The sequence below is a fragment of the Magnolia sinica genome, chromosome 12 (genome assembly GCF_029962835.1).
Source record: "Magnolia sinica isolate HGM2019 chromosome 12, MsV1, whole genome shotgun sequence".
Classification (NCBI taxonomy): domain Eukaryota; kingdom Viridiplantae; phylum Streptophyta; class Magnoliopsida; order Magnoliales; family Magnoliaceae; genus Magnolia; species Magnolia sinica.
The window spans coordinates 81,997,314-82,015,214 of record NC_080584.1 but is presented as its reverse complement, the minus strand read 5'-3'; the positions used below and the strand labels follow the sequence as shown (position 1 = coordinate 82,015,214).

Below are 17,901 nucleotides of genomic sequence, written 5' to 3'. Positions count from 1 at the left end.
TCTATTATCGTTCTTCCAACTAATCAAAGCCTAATATTAATAGAAGGTAGAGAGTATCATCCTATTATGAAAATTAAGAACTAATTTGGGGTTTCATGGGTTTAATTGAGATTTTTATGATAATTTGGTGAGGAAGCTAAGTTTTTCTTAAATCTTCCTATCTTTAGATGCCATTAGCACATGAATTTACCATAACAAGTAAGGATCATTCTTCTAAGCTAGTGTGTATCAGTTCGTGATAGTTTCAATTAGTGAGTTTTATGTTTATATAGAAATTTTCCCTAATCAAATGTTTGGATCTTAATATGATTATGATTCATATGCTACGTGTGTTGATTTGATTACATGAATGCTTATTGGTGCACATTTACTATTCATATGAGCTTGTTTTTGTAAAAATAAGTAGTTATATGTTGTGCATGCCAACTAAGTAGTTAAATGCATGAGTAAGATTTTTGAAGAATTATTGTTCGTTTCTAATTGTATTCCTATATATGATATCATGAATCTATGTTTTTTAAGATTGTCTCTGTAAATGGAAATTAGTGATTGCCCATTGAGTGTTTGACTGTCACAGACTCATTCATTGATTAGGATATATAGAACTTGATTGACTGACATTAATTGGTGACGACCACTCGGATTATGATATGCACCCAAAGTCGATCTCATTATTGTTCACTCAATCCACTGAGTCAGGATAACTTTGAAAGAATTGGTCTTGGATCATTTATGTTCATATCCTATGAAATCTAGAATACCACAATTACCATTGATTGAACACTACGTGAAAAATGGAAAAAAATGAAAATTGCTTGGTTTAAAGACGCTTTAGAGACGGCCGCAAACTGTCTCTAAAATTTTAGACGGCCCATAACCGTCCTTAATATTGTCTTAAAATTTTGAACGTCCACAAATCATTTAAGACGGTCGTTGACCGTCTTATATAGGTCATTTGAGACGGTCATTGGCTGTCCGCATTAGAGACGGTCCTTGACCGTCTTATATGCGGTCATCTGAGACGGTCATTGGCCGTCTACTTTAGAGACGGTCGTTGGCCGTCTTTTACTTACAATCTGAGACTGTCAAAGACCGTCTCTATTAGAGACGGTCCTTGGCCGTCTTATAGCCCTGTCAAAGACCGTCTCTATTAGAGACTGTCAAAGACTCTCTATTAGAGATGGTCAAGGACCGTCTCTATTAGAGACGGCCCTAAACGGTCTTTATTACAGACTGTCAAGGACCGTCTCTATTAGAGACGGTCCTAAACCGTCTTATAGCCCTATCAAAGACCGTCTCTAATGCTCAGGTCAAAATTGAAAAAGCTCAAAAAATTTTCGAAAAAAAAAAATATTTAAGAAGCTTAGAAAAATAATTAACAATGTTTAAGAAAAATTTAAATTTTGAAAAAAAAATTGTAATTTTATAAAAATCTAGATTTAAAAAAAAAAAATTAAGAACTTTGAATAATGTTGATAATTTTGAAAAAAAAAATTTCGATAAAAAAATGATATTTTGAAAAAGAAAATTTAAAAAATTAAACAAAATTGTGAAAAAATTGGTAATATGTAAAAAATATATTTTTTAAAAAAGAAAACTAGATTTTGTATTTTGAGAAGAAAAATTGAAAAGTTATATAACAAAAGTGAGATAAAAAAATGATATTTTGAAAAAGAAAATTAAAAAAATTAAACAAAATTGTAAAAAAATTGACAAAACTAGATTTTGATGATGTAAAAAAATATATTTTTTAAAAAAGAAAACTAAATTTTGTATTTTGACAAGAAAAATTGAAAAGTTAGATAACAAAAGTGAGATTTTGATGATGTGTTGTATATCCTTGCCGCCCATACATTTCTCCAACCTATTTTTGGGCCGGGTATAAAAAATTGTGTAGATTTAAATCTTAAGTGGACCACACCATTGAAAAGAATGATAATATAGTACCTCGCCATTAAAAATTATTAAGAGCCTATCATAAGGTTTTAGTAATGTTTATTTGCAATCCAACTTGTTGACAATGTAAAGGAGATCTAGGTGAAGGAAAACTACAAAGATTAAATTGATCCAAAACTTTTGTGGCCTTCAAAAGGTTTTTAATGGTTATTCATCATTGTTTGGATTGATATGGCCCACCTGAGATTATTGAGTTCTTGTGATTTGAAATCATATCCTAAAGTATGATGGAAAAATATATGGACGATGTCAATATACATAAAATATATTAAGGTGGGCCCTACATGGTTAGAGTAACACCCATGAAGGAGTTACCTAAATAGTGAAATAGTACTATGAGGTCACCTCATGGGAACTTCCCATGAGGTTAATCTGTGTGGGCCCCACCATGATGTGTGTAGAACATCAACACCATGCATTTGATGTGTCCCCTTTAAGTCCAAAAATCAGTCATATACGAGACTTAGGTGGGCCATGGCATCTAAAACTATGTGAAGACATCCCTAAAACATATAAAAGTATTTGGTGGGGCCCACATGAGTTTTGGATGTGTATGAAACTTGGTCTGATTCCTCATCCAAGTGGGACACACATAATGAATGGGCTGGATCTATGAACCACATCTAGGTGGGCCCAATAAATGATTATGAATGTTTTAATGGGAGGGTAACTCTCTCAACTATAGTATGTGGTGTGGCCCACCTAAGTCATGGATTGACTTTATTTTTAAGCTTGTGGCCTACCATGGAATGGTGCATCTGATTGACGGGGCATATCCAAAGTTCAAGTGGACCCACCATAGAAAAGAGTGGGACAGTGACACCCATTATTGAAACCTTCCTAGGGTCGGCCGTGATGTTTATTTGAGATCCAATTTGTTTATAAGTTAATACAGACATGGATGAGGTTGAAACTTGGTCTGATCCTTCATCCAAGTGGGACACACATAATGAGTGGGTTGGATATGTGAATCACATTTAGGCAGGCTCAATATATGATTATAAATGTTTTAAAGAAACCCTTCTCTACTACATTTGGGTTACTCGTTACCCTTATCAGAGTAAACTCTGTGGGGTCCACTGTTATTTATTTATTTTATCCACTCCATTCATCCACGTTAACAGATAATTTGAGGTCTAAAGAACAAAAAGGAATCATATCCAAAGCTTAAGTGGACCACACCACAGGAAATAGTGTGATTGAACCTCTACCATTTAAAATTTCTTGGAGGCCATAGAAGTTTTGGATCAAGCTGATGTTTGTGTTTTTTATTCATTCATATATTTTTGATATTATGAACAACCTTTAACCGTTTTTGGACAATCCAATTAGTCTAGATTGAAGAGTAATAACTTCAGATGTTTAAATCAAAATTCACTCAAATTGTTGATCAATCTTGTTTGCTCAATATCTTTCTCATATGTAACATGATCGGGGTGAGTAACTAGTCAATTTAAGGGTAATGATCAGTAAAATAGAGTGAATGGACCAGACATGTAAAATGGGTTAAATATTCTAGACAAATTTGTGACCCAACTTATTGACACCCTGAGACTTTAAGAATTAATGTTAGTAAGTTTTGTGGGGCCTATCATGATGTGTGTCGAACATCAACACCGTGCATTTGATAGATGTTTTGGATAAGCTAATGTTTGTGTTTTTGCTTCATTCATATCTTTTAGATATTATGAACATGTTGGATGGAAAATAAACATTATTGTGGGCCTAAGGAAGGTATCAACGGTGGAAATCATTATTCCACACTGTTTTGTGTGGCATGGTCCACTTGAATTTTGGATTTACCGAAAATTTGGGATCAACACACACCGTTCATCCATTTTTCGAGATCATTTTATAGAATTATCTAAAAAATGAATCATATCCAAAGATTAAATGGACCACACCACAAATAAGGGGAATAGATTGGCTACTCCCCCTAGACCATTCAATGGCTGGTGGTTAGTGCTGTGTGGGCCCCACCATAATGTATGGCCCCACAAACCATTTAAATTTTTTTTTTTTCAGTTTTGAACCAATTAGATTTCAAATAAACATTATGATGGGTCTTAGGATAGTTTCAACGGTGGGAATCACCCTCCCATTGTTTTCTGTGGTGGGGTCCACTACAGATTCTTATCGGTCTCATTCTTTTGCTCGTGACTTAAAATGATATCTCAAAATGGATGGACGATGTGGATATAACAAATACATCATAGGTTTTTATATTTTTTAAATATTATATATATATAGAAAATGTTCTATACGTCGAGCTCATGGCAACTCCCCATGAGGTTGAGCTGTGTGGGCCCCACCATGACGTGTATCAAAAATCAATACCATGCATTTGATGGGTCCCCTTTAAATTATAAGATATCCCATAAATTAGCCGTATACAGAACTTTGATGGGCCATACCATCTAAAATCATGTGAAGACATGCCTAAAATATATAAAAGCACTTGGTGGGGCCCCACCCGAAATTTGGATGGATCTGAAACTTGGTATGACTCCTCATCCAAGTGGCAACACATAATGGGCTAGATTTTTAATGGTGGATGTCCAATCACTATTGTTTTCGCATTGTGTCGTCTACTCAAGTTTTAGTTCATGCTCATTTTTTGGGATCGATGATAAAATTATGTTGAGAAATGGATGGACGGCATGGATGAAACAAATCGATCATGGTGGGGCCACAAAGCCATACTCGATCCAAAGCTTGACTTCACGTTTTCATTTTTTTGTTTTTCTTTGTGAGTTTTGTATTTTATATAAAATAGTGGTGACTTGTTTATAACAACAGTGGCTAAGCTATAGAGCTATCCAGACCATCCAAAAAATCGGTATAGTTGTAAATGGTAAATATTTGTAATTTTTATTATATAATACAATCTTAACCATCCAGAAATTGGTCCCATACATGTACGACCGTTAATAAAGTTTGTGTTATTATCTAGTAGAAAACTCATTACTCACGGATTTTAAAATTTTATGTTATTTGGAAGAGGATTTTCATATCCATCCCAAATCGATCGAGCGCCCCTTCTCCCTCCTTTCCTCTTTTCCGTCTTTCATCTTCCATTGAGCGCCCACATTCAAATGGCCCCATCGATCGCAGCTTTTTCCGACACCAGATCGGCATTCTCCGGCGCCAGTGCTCAGCTCCCATGTCTGATCTCAAGCCCAAGATCGAGATCTCGTTCACGGGAACGTTCGCCAGCAATGCTTTCGCCGCCTATGTTGCAGAGGTATTGATCCTTTTCTTTTCCCTATTCTATTTGATTTCGAAGTTAGATTGAGTGGAATTTGGTTGTATTTACTTGATCTTGTTGTTTTGATCTTGATCTTGTATTTTTGGCCTTTTTTTTATAACATTTTTACCGTAAATTTTCGGTGATTCATTTTAGTTTGATTGAACAGATGTTCTTGTTTGATCTGGTTCTTTTGACCTTGAATTTATAAATTTTTATAAAATTTCTTGCATTTTTTGCTCATCTAGTCGAATCTAATCAGTTTGGATTTTCTTTTTTCTTTTTTCCTGTTTTGCTGGATCTTTGGTTGACTTGTAATAGTTTGATATTTTTAATTGTAGAACTTTCGATCTTCATGCTACATTTGCCTAAATTTTCAGCATTTTCGTGTTACATTTGCTGTTTAATTAGCGAATTTTGAAATGCAGAAATTTTCTAGTTTTCTTTTTCTATTTCTTTTTGCCTTTGATGGATAGCAGAGAGGGCAATGGCTTGCATTTGATAGACAGCAGAGGGGGCATGGATTTATGGAGGCTTGCATTTAGGAAATCCACGGATTTGACAATCCCTGCAAACGATAAATAGGGTAGATTTAAAATCCATCCCTGCCAAAAATCCCTCGCCCCAAACAGCCCCCAACTAATCAAAGTAGAAAAAATAGTGAACATGTTGATTAAGTGATGACACATGGTAAAAAAAGAAAAGAAAAAAGAAAAGAAAAAGAGACTGTGACATCAAAGAGATCTCAAACCCGAATCAATAATGCTAGTTCAGAAACATCCTCAGTGCACGAGTCACTGAGACTAGACAGCCTTGTCTATCTCCAAATGTACACAGTGGAAAGAAGTAATCAAGAGGTGTTGCAAGAATCCATACTTCCTCTTATATTTTCATAAATCTTCCTGTTTTTAGATACCTTTCAAGACGCCGTCTGGTGTGTATCATCTTTAAGGCCTAGCTGTCCTTTATAATATGGTTTTGAAGGGTGTGCTCTTTGGTGAGCACGGGTGTGACTTGTGAGGATCAACTATGGAAAGGTTGAGTCAGGGGTCCTCCAAACTCTGATTTCTTAGGACAGTTATGGCAAGGATTAGTTACAATTCACAACTATAGTTGTGGAAAATGATTTCCGCAACAAAATTTACATGCATGATTAGCCCAGCTTGTATGTACCTGTATCTTGGTTGCATTCTAAACATTTCACTAGTCAAAAGATTCTTCTCCAGTGTTCTTGAACAGATGCTGACAGAAGGGGAGAGAGATCTTAGTCCAACTTTAGAAGGGCATGGAGCAGAACCCTCATAGAAGCATTGCAGTAATGTTGCTGATCCTTAGCTAAACCTTGATCAACCATGGTTTTGTATTTCATATGATAAATATTTTTTAGAGGTTTTTGCATATACAACCCTTCCTTTTAGCAATAGAAGACAAAGCCCCCTCTAGTTTTCATATTTGTAATAACACCATTCCTTTTTGTCATTTATAAACAAATCCCCAAATTGTGACTGTTTTAAGATGATAGCATAACTAGTGTTAGCTAAGCTACCAAATTAAGTTTTTGCCCCTTCTGATTTGGAAAACGTTAGTTACTCTACTAGGTTGTTAAGGTGATATTCATGATGTCAAAAACTGCACAAGTGGCATGGTCACAACTTAAAACTGTTTATATCGCTGATCCTATTTTAGCAGTAACTTAAACTAATAATTACAATAGTTTGATTATTAATCAGCTGATTGATCTTCATTTTTTTGGATGATCAATGAAAGGAAGTGGGTGCTCATGTGCAGTTCCCTCCGTTTCTTTGGGCCATGCTTCTTAAGCTAATAAATATTTCATTCATTATTTCATAGTATTGCAGTGGCCTTCATGTTTCAGTCCCCTCCGCTTCTTTGGGCCATGCTTCTTAAGTTCCCGTTTGGAAGTGCATAGTCAGTTAATGTAAGAGCATTTAATCTTTCTTTTTATTTTACCATGATTTAGAAAGGAATTATAGATAGTGAATGTCATTTGCAGTTCATAAGATGGAAACAAACGGTAACCATGCCTTGGTTATTTTACTAACATCTTTAAAATTTGACCAAAAAAAGAGTAGTAAATGAATGTGCATGTATTAGCCGTCATCTCTAAATATGATGGGAAGGAATCTAGAATGTATTCCAAAAAAAAGAAACCTCTTGCTTTTATTCTATTTCCCAAACTCCACCTCATTTTCTGCATGACTTGGAGCTGCTTACACTAATAGATCCTTAATTAGTCAACTGAAAAAAGTCGGTCTTGCCCTTGGTTAAGCACAAATATCACTATTTTGCCATGCATTTGAATTAATCTTCTTTTATATACTAAAATTTAATTTGGTCTGGCATGAGCCTAGGTCTGGGCCTAGCCTGGCCTTGTACATGTGGCATATGACTCGAGAATCAACCTAACAAGTCCTGATTTAAAGCCCAATGTTTAAAGTAAAGATGGATTAATGTTGAGTCTTGCCAATGTCTATTAATATTAAATTCCATGACGTTCAAGGGAAGGATTACCGTTGTGCCATACTGAATTTTTATTGGTGAGGGTTTAGTCAATCTTAATAATTTTTATGGATGCAGAGGCCAATTAAATCACTACCAAAAAACTGGGAAAAGGCTACGGATAAAAACCGTAGCTAAATGCCTATGGCTATGGTTATAGTCCGTAGCACGACCGTAGCCATTGATGCCGTAGCCATAGGTCTTTAAGTTATGGCTACGGTTTTAATCCGCAACAATAAATACAATAGCTACAAATTAAAGCCTTAGCAATACTTTCCGTAGCTCTAAAGTATATACCGCTACAGATTATATCTGTAGCTAAAAGTAGAGCAAGAACTGTAGCAATAGGCTGAAATTAGAAACAACTATAGTTTCCAAATAAAAGGGCTACAGTTAATAGCCGTAACAATTGCCTATTGCTTTAAAAAATAATTAAAGAAAATATAATAATAACATCTCTTGCCATTGTAGTACATGACCTGATAGATCAACTCATATAAAAGCTAATATAGATAAATACTTCATGGCTAAATCATTTATTTATTCAATCAAATACAATCATTCATTCATTCAATCAAATACAATCATTCATTTTAATCCCTTGACAAAAGTACAATACCAACATAATAGTTATATGTCTATTTAAAGTTCTCATTGACAGCAAGATCCAATGCCTTCTCGCAGCCAAATAGCTTCTCAACAATCGCAAGCGACAACTCCATGGATGTGCCTCTACTAGTTATCAATTTTCCATCAACTAACACTCTATTCTCAGCTTCGCTTTGATCCGAAAACTTACTGCACATGGTTGACCACCTCACGAACTACGCATTACTTTCATACTGCAAAACCAAACTTCATCAACATACAACAAGTGTGCAACAGTTATGCTAAAATGCAAAATATCAAAGACAATTCATATGTCACAATATATACCTTCAGGCTGCTCAACATTTTCACAGTAGCGGGATTAAAATATAGCTGCATAGAAGGAAATTTAGGTAATTAGATAGCAGGCAAAAAAGAAAAAGACATAGGTAAGAAGCAGGACTAGGAGCCAGAGTCCAATGCACAGTATACTCCGGTAGGTAGCGTTGTTTTTCTTTCACCCTGACTGGGAATTAGAAAGCAAGTGGTTCTAAATTTACCTGATTGGGAGCTAGAGAGCTAGGTTGGACATTCCTCAGATGGTAATTCCTTTGCAGGGACAACCGGTAACTCACATTTCACAACCTGCAGCAGAAACTATAATTAACAAAGATAAAATTGGAGCAATTAAAATAACTCTACAGCAAGATTCATGCATTCTTGTTTCTAAATGAGACTCTGTTCCTAGATATCCAACCATCCATTAGTAGTGGATGGGAATCATGTACACAACCAAGTTTCAACTTGGGTCACATGTACGATAGGTGGCTAAGATGTTCCAAACTAAGAGATTTTCCTATGCCAAACATGATATAGTTGATGGTTTTCTATCCATTTTCCTATGCCAAACATGCTTTAGTTAGTGGTTTTCTGTCCATTTTCCTAGCACAAGCATGGCTCGCCGGATGAATGAGTCGGCTCATGTGGCATGGGCATACACATGCTGTGATTCACATTTTTTTCCCCTTCACAAATTGCTTTAGCAATAATATGAAAAGTTCTAATAAGAGCTTGAAAGGTGTTTAAATGTCAGGGTGCATTTGGAAACTTCGCTTTTGGAATAGAGAATGGGCAATGGGCAAACCCAATTCCAATTTGGGGTAGCAATAGAGCGTAAAAGAAATCTGACTTAACACAGTTTGCATTTTCCTATGCCAACCCAAACCAAGTGAGATAATAATGTTCTAGAATTACAAACCCATTCTTTTCTCATTTGTGATTTGAGCCAAACCCGTTTTACTGATAAAAGTGGAAACTTCCGAACACATCCTTAGTTCTTAAATTTCTGTTTCTTTTTTATTCCAGATCAAACACAAAAAGGTACCTTATAAACGGGCCCAAATCCTCCCTCTCCCAACTTATTTGCCAGACGGAAGTCCTCTGTTGTAGCCCTTAGTTCAGAATAATTGAAATTGTTTGCTTTGGCAGCCATGATTAGACACTCTGCAAATTCAAATACAAAGGAAGATTTGGATCATATTATCTACTTAATCAATGCATGCATGCACAATCTCTATTTTTGAACATGGGCTTCACTAAAATCAAAATTGTATGGCTGTGTTTGCATGCTCAACCAATTGAATTGTGAGCATTCAGTTGCGGCCTGATGAAATAACCAGACCGTAACGACAATCAGTTGCTCTCCTTTCAAGTCCAACCTCAAAATTAATGTATTGCAATTTCAATAATATTCCATTAATATGAATATTTTATAATTTTTCCATTTCCAGTCCACTGAACTAATTATTGCAATATGATTCAATTGTGCATCCAAGCACATCCTAAGGGTGTGTTTGGATGTACCCTAAATCACAATCACAATGGATATTTTGGCAAACCAGATGTTCATCAATTCCGTTGAGTGTTCGAGACAATAGAGAAAATGGAAACTCCGGTATAGAGAGTAGCAATTGTCCACTTTTTCTGCCCCAAGTCAATATTTAGGATGTTTCAGGTTATGTTTGAAATGTTGCGGATATCGACCTAGGTGGAATGGAATCCTGCCCTCCTGGACATCTGAATATGGCCAAAGAAAGCGAATTGACCACAAGAGGTTTTTTTGGAACAAAATTGTAATTTCTCCTGTTTGAGACGGAAGACTATATTCCGCCAATTGAGTTACAAGTGTCTAAGTTGGAGTTTCAATGCATATCGATGAGGTTGTGTTTGGATGCTCAGTTGAATTGAAACGTAATAAACAGAAAGTGACCAAGTATGGTTAGTGTCAAGATTTGCGACAATTTCAAGTTGGTATACATGGAATTGCAATTACGGCATCACCCCCAACTTTGGTCATTCCTCTGCAATGATTTGAATGAATTGCAATCCACTTCAATTGAGCATCCAAATGCACCCTAATTCAGCAATATTGGCATTACTTTCATCTTCATCACTACCCCTTCTCCTGCATCTCCAGATAAAAACTGCGAAAATGGATTTAAAGCTCAGAGCGCCAACACCAACTACAATCCCAATGATCAAACCAGTCTTGCTTTTCTTTCCCCAACCTGGCAGACTTGTAACAGTCGGTATGAAATCTAAATTAAAAAAAAAAAAAAAAGAAAAAAAGAAAAAAGAAAAAGGATATGTATATTCATTTGTTAGTATCAAACAGTTAGAAATTTGTAGAATTTAATTCTAATATTCAGTCCTGGATATATTACCTGGAGTGACACTGATGGCCGAAATGGATGGACCAAAAGTACCTTGATTAGGTGTACAGCAAGTCCCTTTCCCGGCCCAAAAGAGATGGATTTCAAGGAAATTTTCAGTTACAATAGTCTGGAAAGTCCTCTGAACGGCTCTCCTAGAGACCCCACCTGCTGCTTTTTTATATCAAAATCTTTCAATTGAAGATTTCCCTGAAGAAGCAATTAATAGAATTTCAAAACTAGTGGAGACTATTCTTACATCAAATTCACAAACTACACTATCAGAAATGCATGTGCCGCCCACATGATCAGAAACGAATGTCCCGCCCAAAGATCAAGTACAGGTATTTTTTTTAGCATTTTAAGATTCGTGGGAACCAATTTCAAAGTTCAAGATGACCCTTATCATGACTGTCCTATCGATGTTCTATGGAACTGTCCGTTTCTTTAGACCACTTAACTATCCCAAGCCTAAATTTTAGTAAGATGTTTAATGGTGATATACTTAAATGGCATTTGGATGCACTATTATACGGATTGGCAATTATTGGTCTAAGTAGAAAAACTAGGTTCTATTTATGATGGATTAGGCTCCAAATTGCAAGTCCACTAGATTTAAGTTGGACTAAAAAGAGACCTGACTTCAATTTAAGGGCCACTCTCTTCATTACAGGAACTAGAAATCGTTATTATTATTTTTTCATGCTTACTTGGCTAAACAAATCAATCACTTATGATCATAGTTGATTTACAACTTATGATTTGAGCTGAACTTAAGTAGAATGATTTGAATCCCATTTTGAATCTTTTTTTATCTAGATGAATCCTACAATTCTATGATTTGAATCCTATGATTTAGATTCAAATCCGGATTTATAATTGTTCTCTTTTGTTTTCAGAAACTAGGATTCCTAGTAGCTGTACTACATGAAAAATGTTTGCTATAAAATATGCACTAATGATTTGGCAACATGCACTTATAAAATAGTATAGCATGGTTGGCTATGTAAATATGAAAATAAGAGAATTTCTCAATGTTAGGTAGAGAAAAATAATGACAACTTAAGATAACTTGAGATACTCATCAATGTCAGCCTTAATCTGCTTTGCTTTCAGAGCACCATCAACCTCAAAGAGAATGCCCGGTGATTGGCTGATTTCAGCCAGCAAATCAATCTGCATTCAGGAGAGAAGAAAGATGCTAGCTTAATAGAGAACTATTAAATATTGATTAGGAAGTTCAAACAAAATCGTAATGCAGCCAACTTCAAGTTGGGAGTAGAAGGATTGGGCAACCTCATGTTTCCTGGGAATGCACTTTGAATAACATTCCGCATTTGAATGCAACTGCGTGGAATCACATCACAGAAGCTGAAATGATAATCACAAAGGAACTCTGGAAAATCATGAAGCAGTACCAAGAGCACCCTTAGAGTGCCTTTGTACAGAAAGTGAACCTGCCCACAAGTAAAAAAAAAAAAAAAAAAAACTGATTATACCACAGTTGTGTAAGATGAGGAGAAAGAAGATAATGATGACATTCATGAGTAACACATACCTGAAAGTTGGAACTATCAAGGACAGGGTCAAGGGAACCAAGGTCCAAAAGCCAGTTCAGAAACAATCTGAAATATGCCCTTCGGCTAAAAACAGCTTTCTTCTCTTCTGCATCCTTTTGGATAACTCTCACAATCACTGACAAAATCTGCCACATGTCATAATGAGAACACTGTAAGTAACCATAATGGAAGCAGAAGTATAAATTTTATTTTTATTTTTATTTTTAAAAAAAAAACAAAACAAAAAATTTTCCTTGTGCATGTGTTTCAATTAACCTTGGGCAAGAGAAACACTTACTTGATCCCTGGTCCACCATACAATACTAACAACAACAAAGATAAATGAAGTTACAAATCATCGAATTAATTAAAGCAAACACCTGCTGAGGTTAATGTAACTAGCAACATTTGTTACAACTGAAAGAAATTTCCCATAACCACAAAAAAAAAAAAAAAAAAAAAGATCGCTACCTTAATAATTAAAACCACAAGCTTTGCATACATATCAATAACAGCAAATGAGAGATGCTGGACTTGTTGTGGCATTTGTAGGGACAATGAGCTTGGATAAATCATGTCAGTGGCCAAACAATTTGCTACAGAAATTTCCTGAAATTATTTGTAGAAAGAGAAGGAAAACTCTTAACAACTGTGAGGGTCTAGAGGATTCTCATGGAAACATAATGCAAACCACGAAAAAAGTTTACCATGAGGATTCAAAAAAAATGATCCATGAGATCATCCCCTTTAAGCAACCCACTTTGTTGTAACTATGAGATATAATGGGGATAAGCGACATCAGTATTGCCAGGAAGTTCACAAATCCGACACCACTCAGCAAACAGACGAGAAACCTATAGTTTATTCATAGAAAATGGAAAGCACATAGAAAAATCAAGATCAGACTCAAAGAAAAATAAAAAAGCACATAGAAAATGGAACAAGCAATGTTAAATAAGACAAACAAACAAGCACCTGCACATCAGGAAGGATTTTCATTCACGATTCAACAAACATAAAATTCATTTCATTTCCTTTTTATGACTTCATATGTTCGTTTTTGGGTTTTCTATGCTACTCCAATTTCCAATTCAATAATTTCCAAGTATCTAATCGGTCCCTAAAGTATCTGAAATTTGAAGAACTACAACTGATTTGATAAATATTGCAACATATGTAAGCAAAGGTATTACTTAAATTCCGTGGCCAGGCACATATATTACTACATGCAACTCATTAAAATTATTTTTACTCAAGTATATGCAACAACATATATATGCAAGCAAGGAAAACTATTACTAGAATTTTGACAGAGGACCACAGGCACATAGATTACTTCACTACATCTGCAAGAATTAATATTAGTATTTTTTTCCATAATCACCACCGCATCGTCCTAGCCATTTGAGATTGGTGTTACGAACCCTGTTTCGCTAATCCCACTATTCTCAGAAAGTAGAAAATTCCTTCATATCACTTCATAGCTGAAAAGGAGCTACTCCATTAGTCATTTCCATTTTAATGAATTGAAATTTTGCAATTGAATTCAACTGAGCATCCAAATGCAGCCTCAATGAACTTGAAGAGATTCCTATGCCAATGAACTAAAAATGTAAATAACCACCATCCCAAAAGCTCTAAATGCCTGAAGTATATAATAAAGCCACTCCACTTTCTTCCCCAAAAGACTTTTTATCTGCAGTCATTTAGAAAGCAAACTAGGTATATATACAATATCCAATTATCCATGTTTGTCTGCATATTGCATACACATGAACATGTTACATATGCATACACAAACACATCTAAACCTACATAAATGGGCTATGCATAAGTGCATGTGGACCTATACAGGTTTATACATACATACAGAGAGAGAGAGAGAGAGAGAGAGAGAGAGAGAGAGAGAGAGAGAGAGACTGTGCTACATTCATTACATGATTCTGTTTTGTCTTCTGAGTTTCAGCCCAATGGTTTTTTTTGGGTAGAATCAGTTTAGGTTGTATGTTCTCGCAACTGTGATACTTCTAATCCAACACAAACTGACTATTTAGGCAGCATTTGGATGCACTATCCAATAAAATTGCAATAACAAGTTCAATAAAGTGGAAATGACCAAATTGCAATTAGTTAGTATTCATATTCAATAAAGTAGAAGTCCGCTATCAACAGCATAAATAAGTAGGCCGGATATCTACCAGGATGACTTTAGAAAAACATGGAACTGGAAGATGTGCGGAAATGATTCTACTCGATGTGCAGTCTCATGAACATATAAAAACTTGCCTCCATACACCTAGCCATACTACACAGACATGGAATAGGAAGATCCCTGTCGTCCATAAAATCAACTTACTTTGTACCTACCTTGGTCTCGAAAGAAGGACATAGTCTCAACTTCTAATCAAATGGGCCATGCATGTATTTTGAATGTAGGCTGTTTTTCATTTCCTTAGATGTCATTTTGATGAACCGCCTACCACACATGGACGCCATGCTTGTGAGTAAGTAGTGTGAGTAAAAATCCAAGAGTATCTTTAAAAAGCCATTGGAAAAAAAAAAACCGTGAGTAAGAACAATATGACTAAGAACATGAAATTACCATTGAGAGCAGATCATGAGCTAATAAAAACCAAGTACAAAATGCATTAATAGAGGAAAGAACCATCAAGATGCATATAATTAGGGATTTACGTCGGTCCAAGAGACAACCGTGAGTAAGAATATTAGCTTTGAAAACAAAACAATGAGCTAAATACCATGGATATCTGGCTTCATGGTAAGATGATTTGGACAGTCTAGCTAATTTGCACCAACAGAGATAGCTGTCAGTCCAAAAATACTTACAGGGCCAATACATTTTTTTTTCCTTTTGTCAAGCAATGGATGTCCCACTTGAAAGGAATTTGATTACATTCTATTTACATTTACAATGTGCAAAATGGAGATTTCTGATATGGTTAGCCATAACAAAGCATTTTCCTGTTTACCCTCAGGCCATGACGAATATTCATTTCTCACCAACAGCTCCATATCTCTTTCTACGGAATCACTCATAGCACATATGGATAGCAAGGTTAAAACAACATTTTTATACAAGCGCTTTCTAAAATTTCTAAGTGGGATGGGAATTTCTTAAAAGAAACCAAAAAACAAAAAACAAAAACAAAAACAAAAACAAAAACAAAGCAAAACATAACCAAAAAATTTAAGAAATTAAAAAATAAAAATCATGCTGCATATTGCAGAGTGCAGACATCCAAATGCTATTTTGGGCAAAGGAAAAAACCAATGTATCAGACCATCAAAACACTAAATTAAAGATCATCAAACATGCTAGCAATTATGAACATTAACAAGCCTGCACATAATACAAAAATGAATAAATTGGGACTACATCACATCAAGGAAAGCCCTTCAAAATGTTCCATAGAACGATAACAAAAATACCGCAGTACCTTGCTACGATAAAAATATTCATGGCCAATTACAAAAGCAACGGTTCTTTCCATACACAATTATTGAATCACCTCCCTTGATCATGACACACTTTTCCCAAAACCATAGCTTAGCAAAACAATTGAATTGCACAGGCATAGGATATTCTATTGGAACCATAATTTTATTTCTCAAAGCAACTGGTTGATTTTAATAAAACTTTGTAATTAATTGCATGCTCATAGCATCTGTAAGAGTTTTGTGTTCTTATTGCCAAGCCCAAGCTTTCATAAAAGAGTGTTTCCTTAACATAGTAGCCAACATGCTAAGGCAACTCGTCCCTGCTCCCTAGGCTATATTTTCAATTCCATAAGTCCACAAATGCATTACAACTTACTTCAGTGGTTACACTTCCACATGTTTGGAGGAGGACGTAGGATATATACCTGAAGGTGGTGGCTGTATAACCATATATGCATGTTTTAAGCTTGCTAGTGTTGTGCATATAAAGCATGCACCTGCCCAACAAAACCTACTTGCAATTCAAATTAATGCAACAACAAAATCAAAACCTATGATAACTATTGTAATATATATTTGAAATATTAATGGAAAGAAGTTGCGATAAATACATAAGAGGTGCATGCCTGTGCAACATGTGCTTTGGGAATTTCGTCAAACAGTTAGCATCCCTTCCTCCACATGTTCTTGGTCCCTAGACACTAGATTGATGTTAGTGAAGCAACGATCAATTGGCTCGGGATCAAACCATGCCGCAGCCCACAACACCACATTAAGCTTCACAATAGGGTACACCATGCATTTTCCAAGGGAAATCCCCCTCTACATCATCAGACAACAAATTTACAGATAAATTTTAGAAACTCTAATCTCAACATTCAATTTCAGTAAAAAAAAAAGTATAAATAAAAAAATAATAATCAGAAACCCCTAAATCTAAACATCCGAAATTTGGAAACAAACAACAAAAAATTGATTGAAAATTATTTCTACATAAACTAACCTTTCCTTAAAGAGCTTGTTTGGTGCTCTGCCTGTTACTTTTGCGACAAGTACAGAGAGAGCTCTGCTTTCAGATCTATTAGCGGAAAAGGGGTTTTTGATTTTTTGTGAGTGGGAGTGAGAGAGGGGTTCCGAATCTTTCAGCAGAGAGAGGTTTTAGATCCTTCACAACCAGGAGTGTAAAAACTCGAAATCATCCATTGATGAAGAGGAGTTTGTGAGATCGAGTGGGAGGGGATGGTTAGGGAGAGAAGAGGAGTTCGTAAGAGGGGAGATCGAGAGAGAGAGAAAAGGAGTGCGGGAGATCGAGAGAGAGAGAGAGAGAGAGAGAGAGAGAGAGAGAGAGAGAAGGGGCGGGGGAGATCGAGAGATAGAGAAAGGGACGTACCTGAGAGGGAATAGGGTTGAGTGGAGGGAGGGAAATGAATGTTTCGTGAGAGGGGGAAAAGAAAAAAGGCAACGCGGTTTTGTGCTTTTTGCCTGCTACGGTCTTGCTACGGTTTTTAACCGTAGCTAAAATCCAATTTGACCGTAGCCATTGAATAATCCATAAGAGGCCCTCTACGGTTCACATTTGACGGGATTTGGATGTACGACTTTGTCAAGGGCTTTGTGGGGTCCATCTTGATGCAATCGATATATCCACTCCGTCCATTAATTTTGTATTTTTTTAATAGGGAATGGACCCAACATCTAGGCAAATCAAAGGTTTAATTGAACCACACCATCGATCAATGGATTAATCTACACTCTTTCCTACCGTGTGGTCCACTTGTTCTTTCAATCTACTTTCTTTTTTGGGTTCTTGCTCTAAAATACTCTTAAAAAATGGATAGATGTATTAGATGGAGTACATGCA

The 17,901-nt window shown here is 35.7% G+C and overlaps 1 protein-coding gene across 2 annotated transcripts; it reads right to left on the bottom strand.

The window, feature by feature from the left end:
• Nucleotides 1-11,986: 11,986 nt before the first annotated feature.
• LOC131221899 (uncharacterized) lies at nt 11,987-14,419 on the bottom strand. 2 transcript variants are annotated; one of them, XM_058217198.1, is made up of 5 exons: nt 13,289-14,419; nt 13,053-13,190; nt 12,581-12,727; nt 12,290-12,479; nt 11,987-12,241 (listed from the first exon to the last, which is right to left on the bottom strand). In XM_058217198.1, exons 1-5 carry the CDS (start codon nt 13,289-13,291, stop codon nt 12,135-12,137), a joined length of 585 nt encoding a protein of 194 aa, XP_058073181.1. In that variant the 5' UTR covers nt 13,292-14,419; the 3' UTR covers nt 11,987-12,134. The 2 variants fall into 2 exon arrangements, 1 of the variants encoding a protein (XP_058073181.1); XR_009159641.1 differs by lacking the exons at nt 13,053-13,190; nt 13,289-14,419 and adding an exon at nt 12,858-13,022 and having other exon boundaries at nt 11,987-12,198; nt 12,319-12,479.
• Between the last annotated feature and the right edge of the window lie 3,482 nt (nt 14,420-17,901).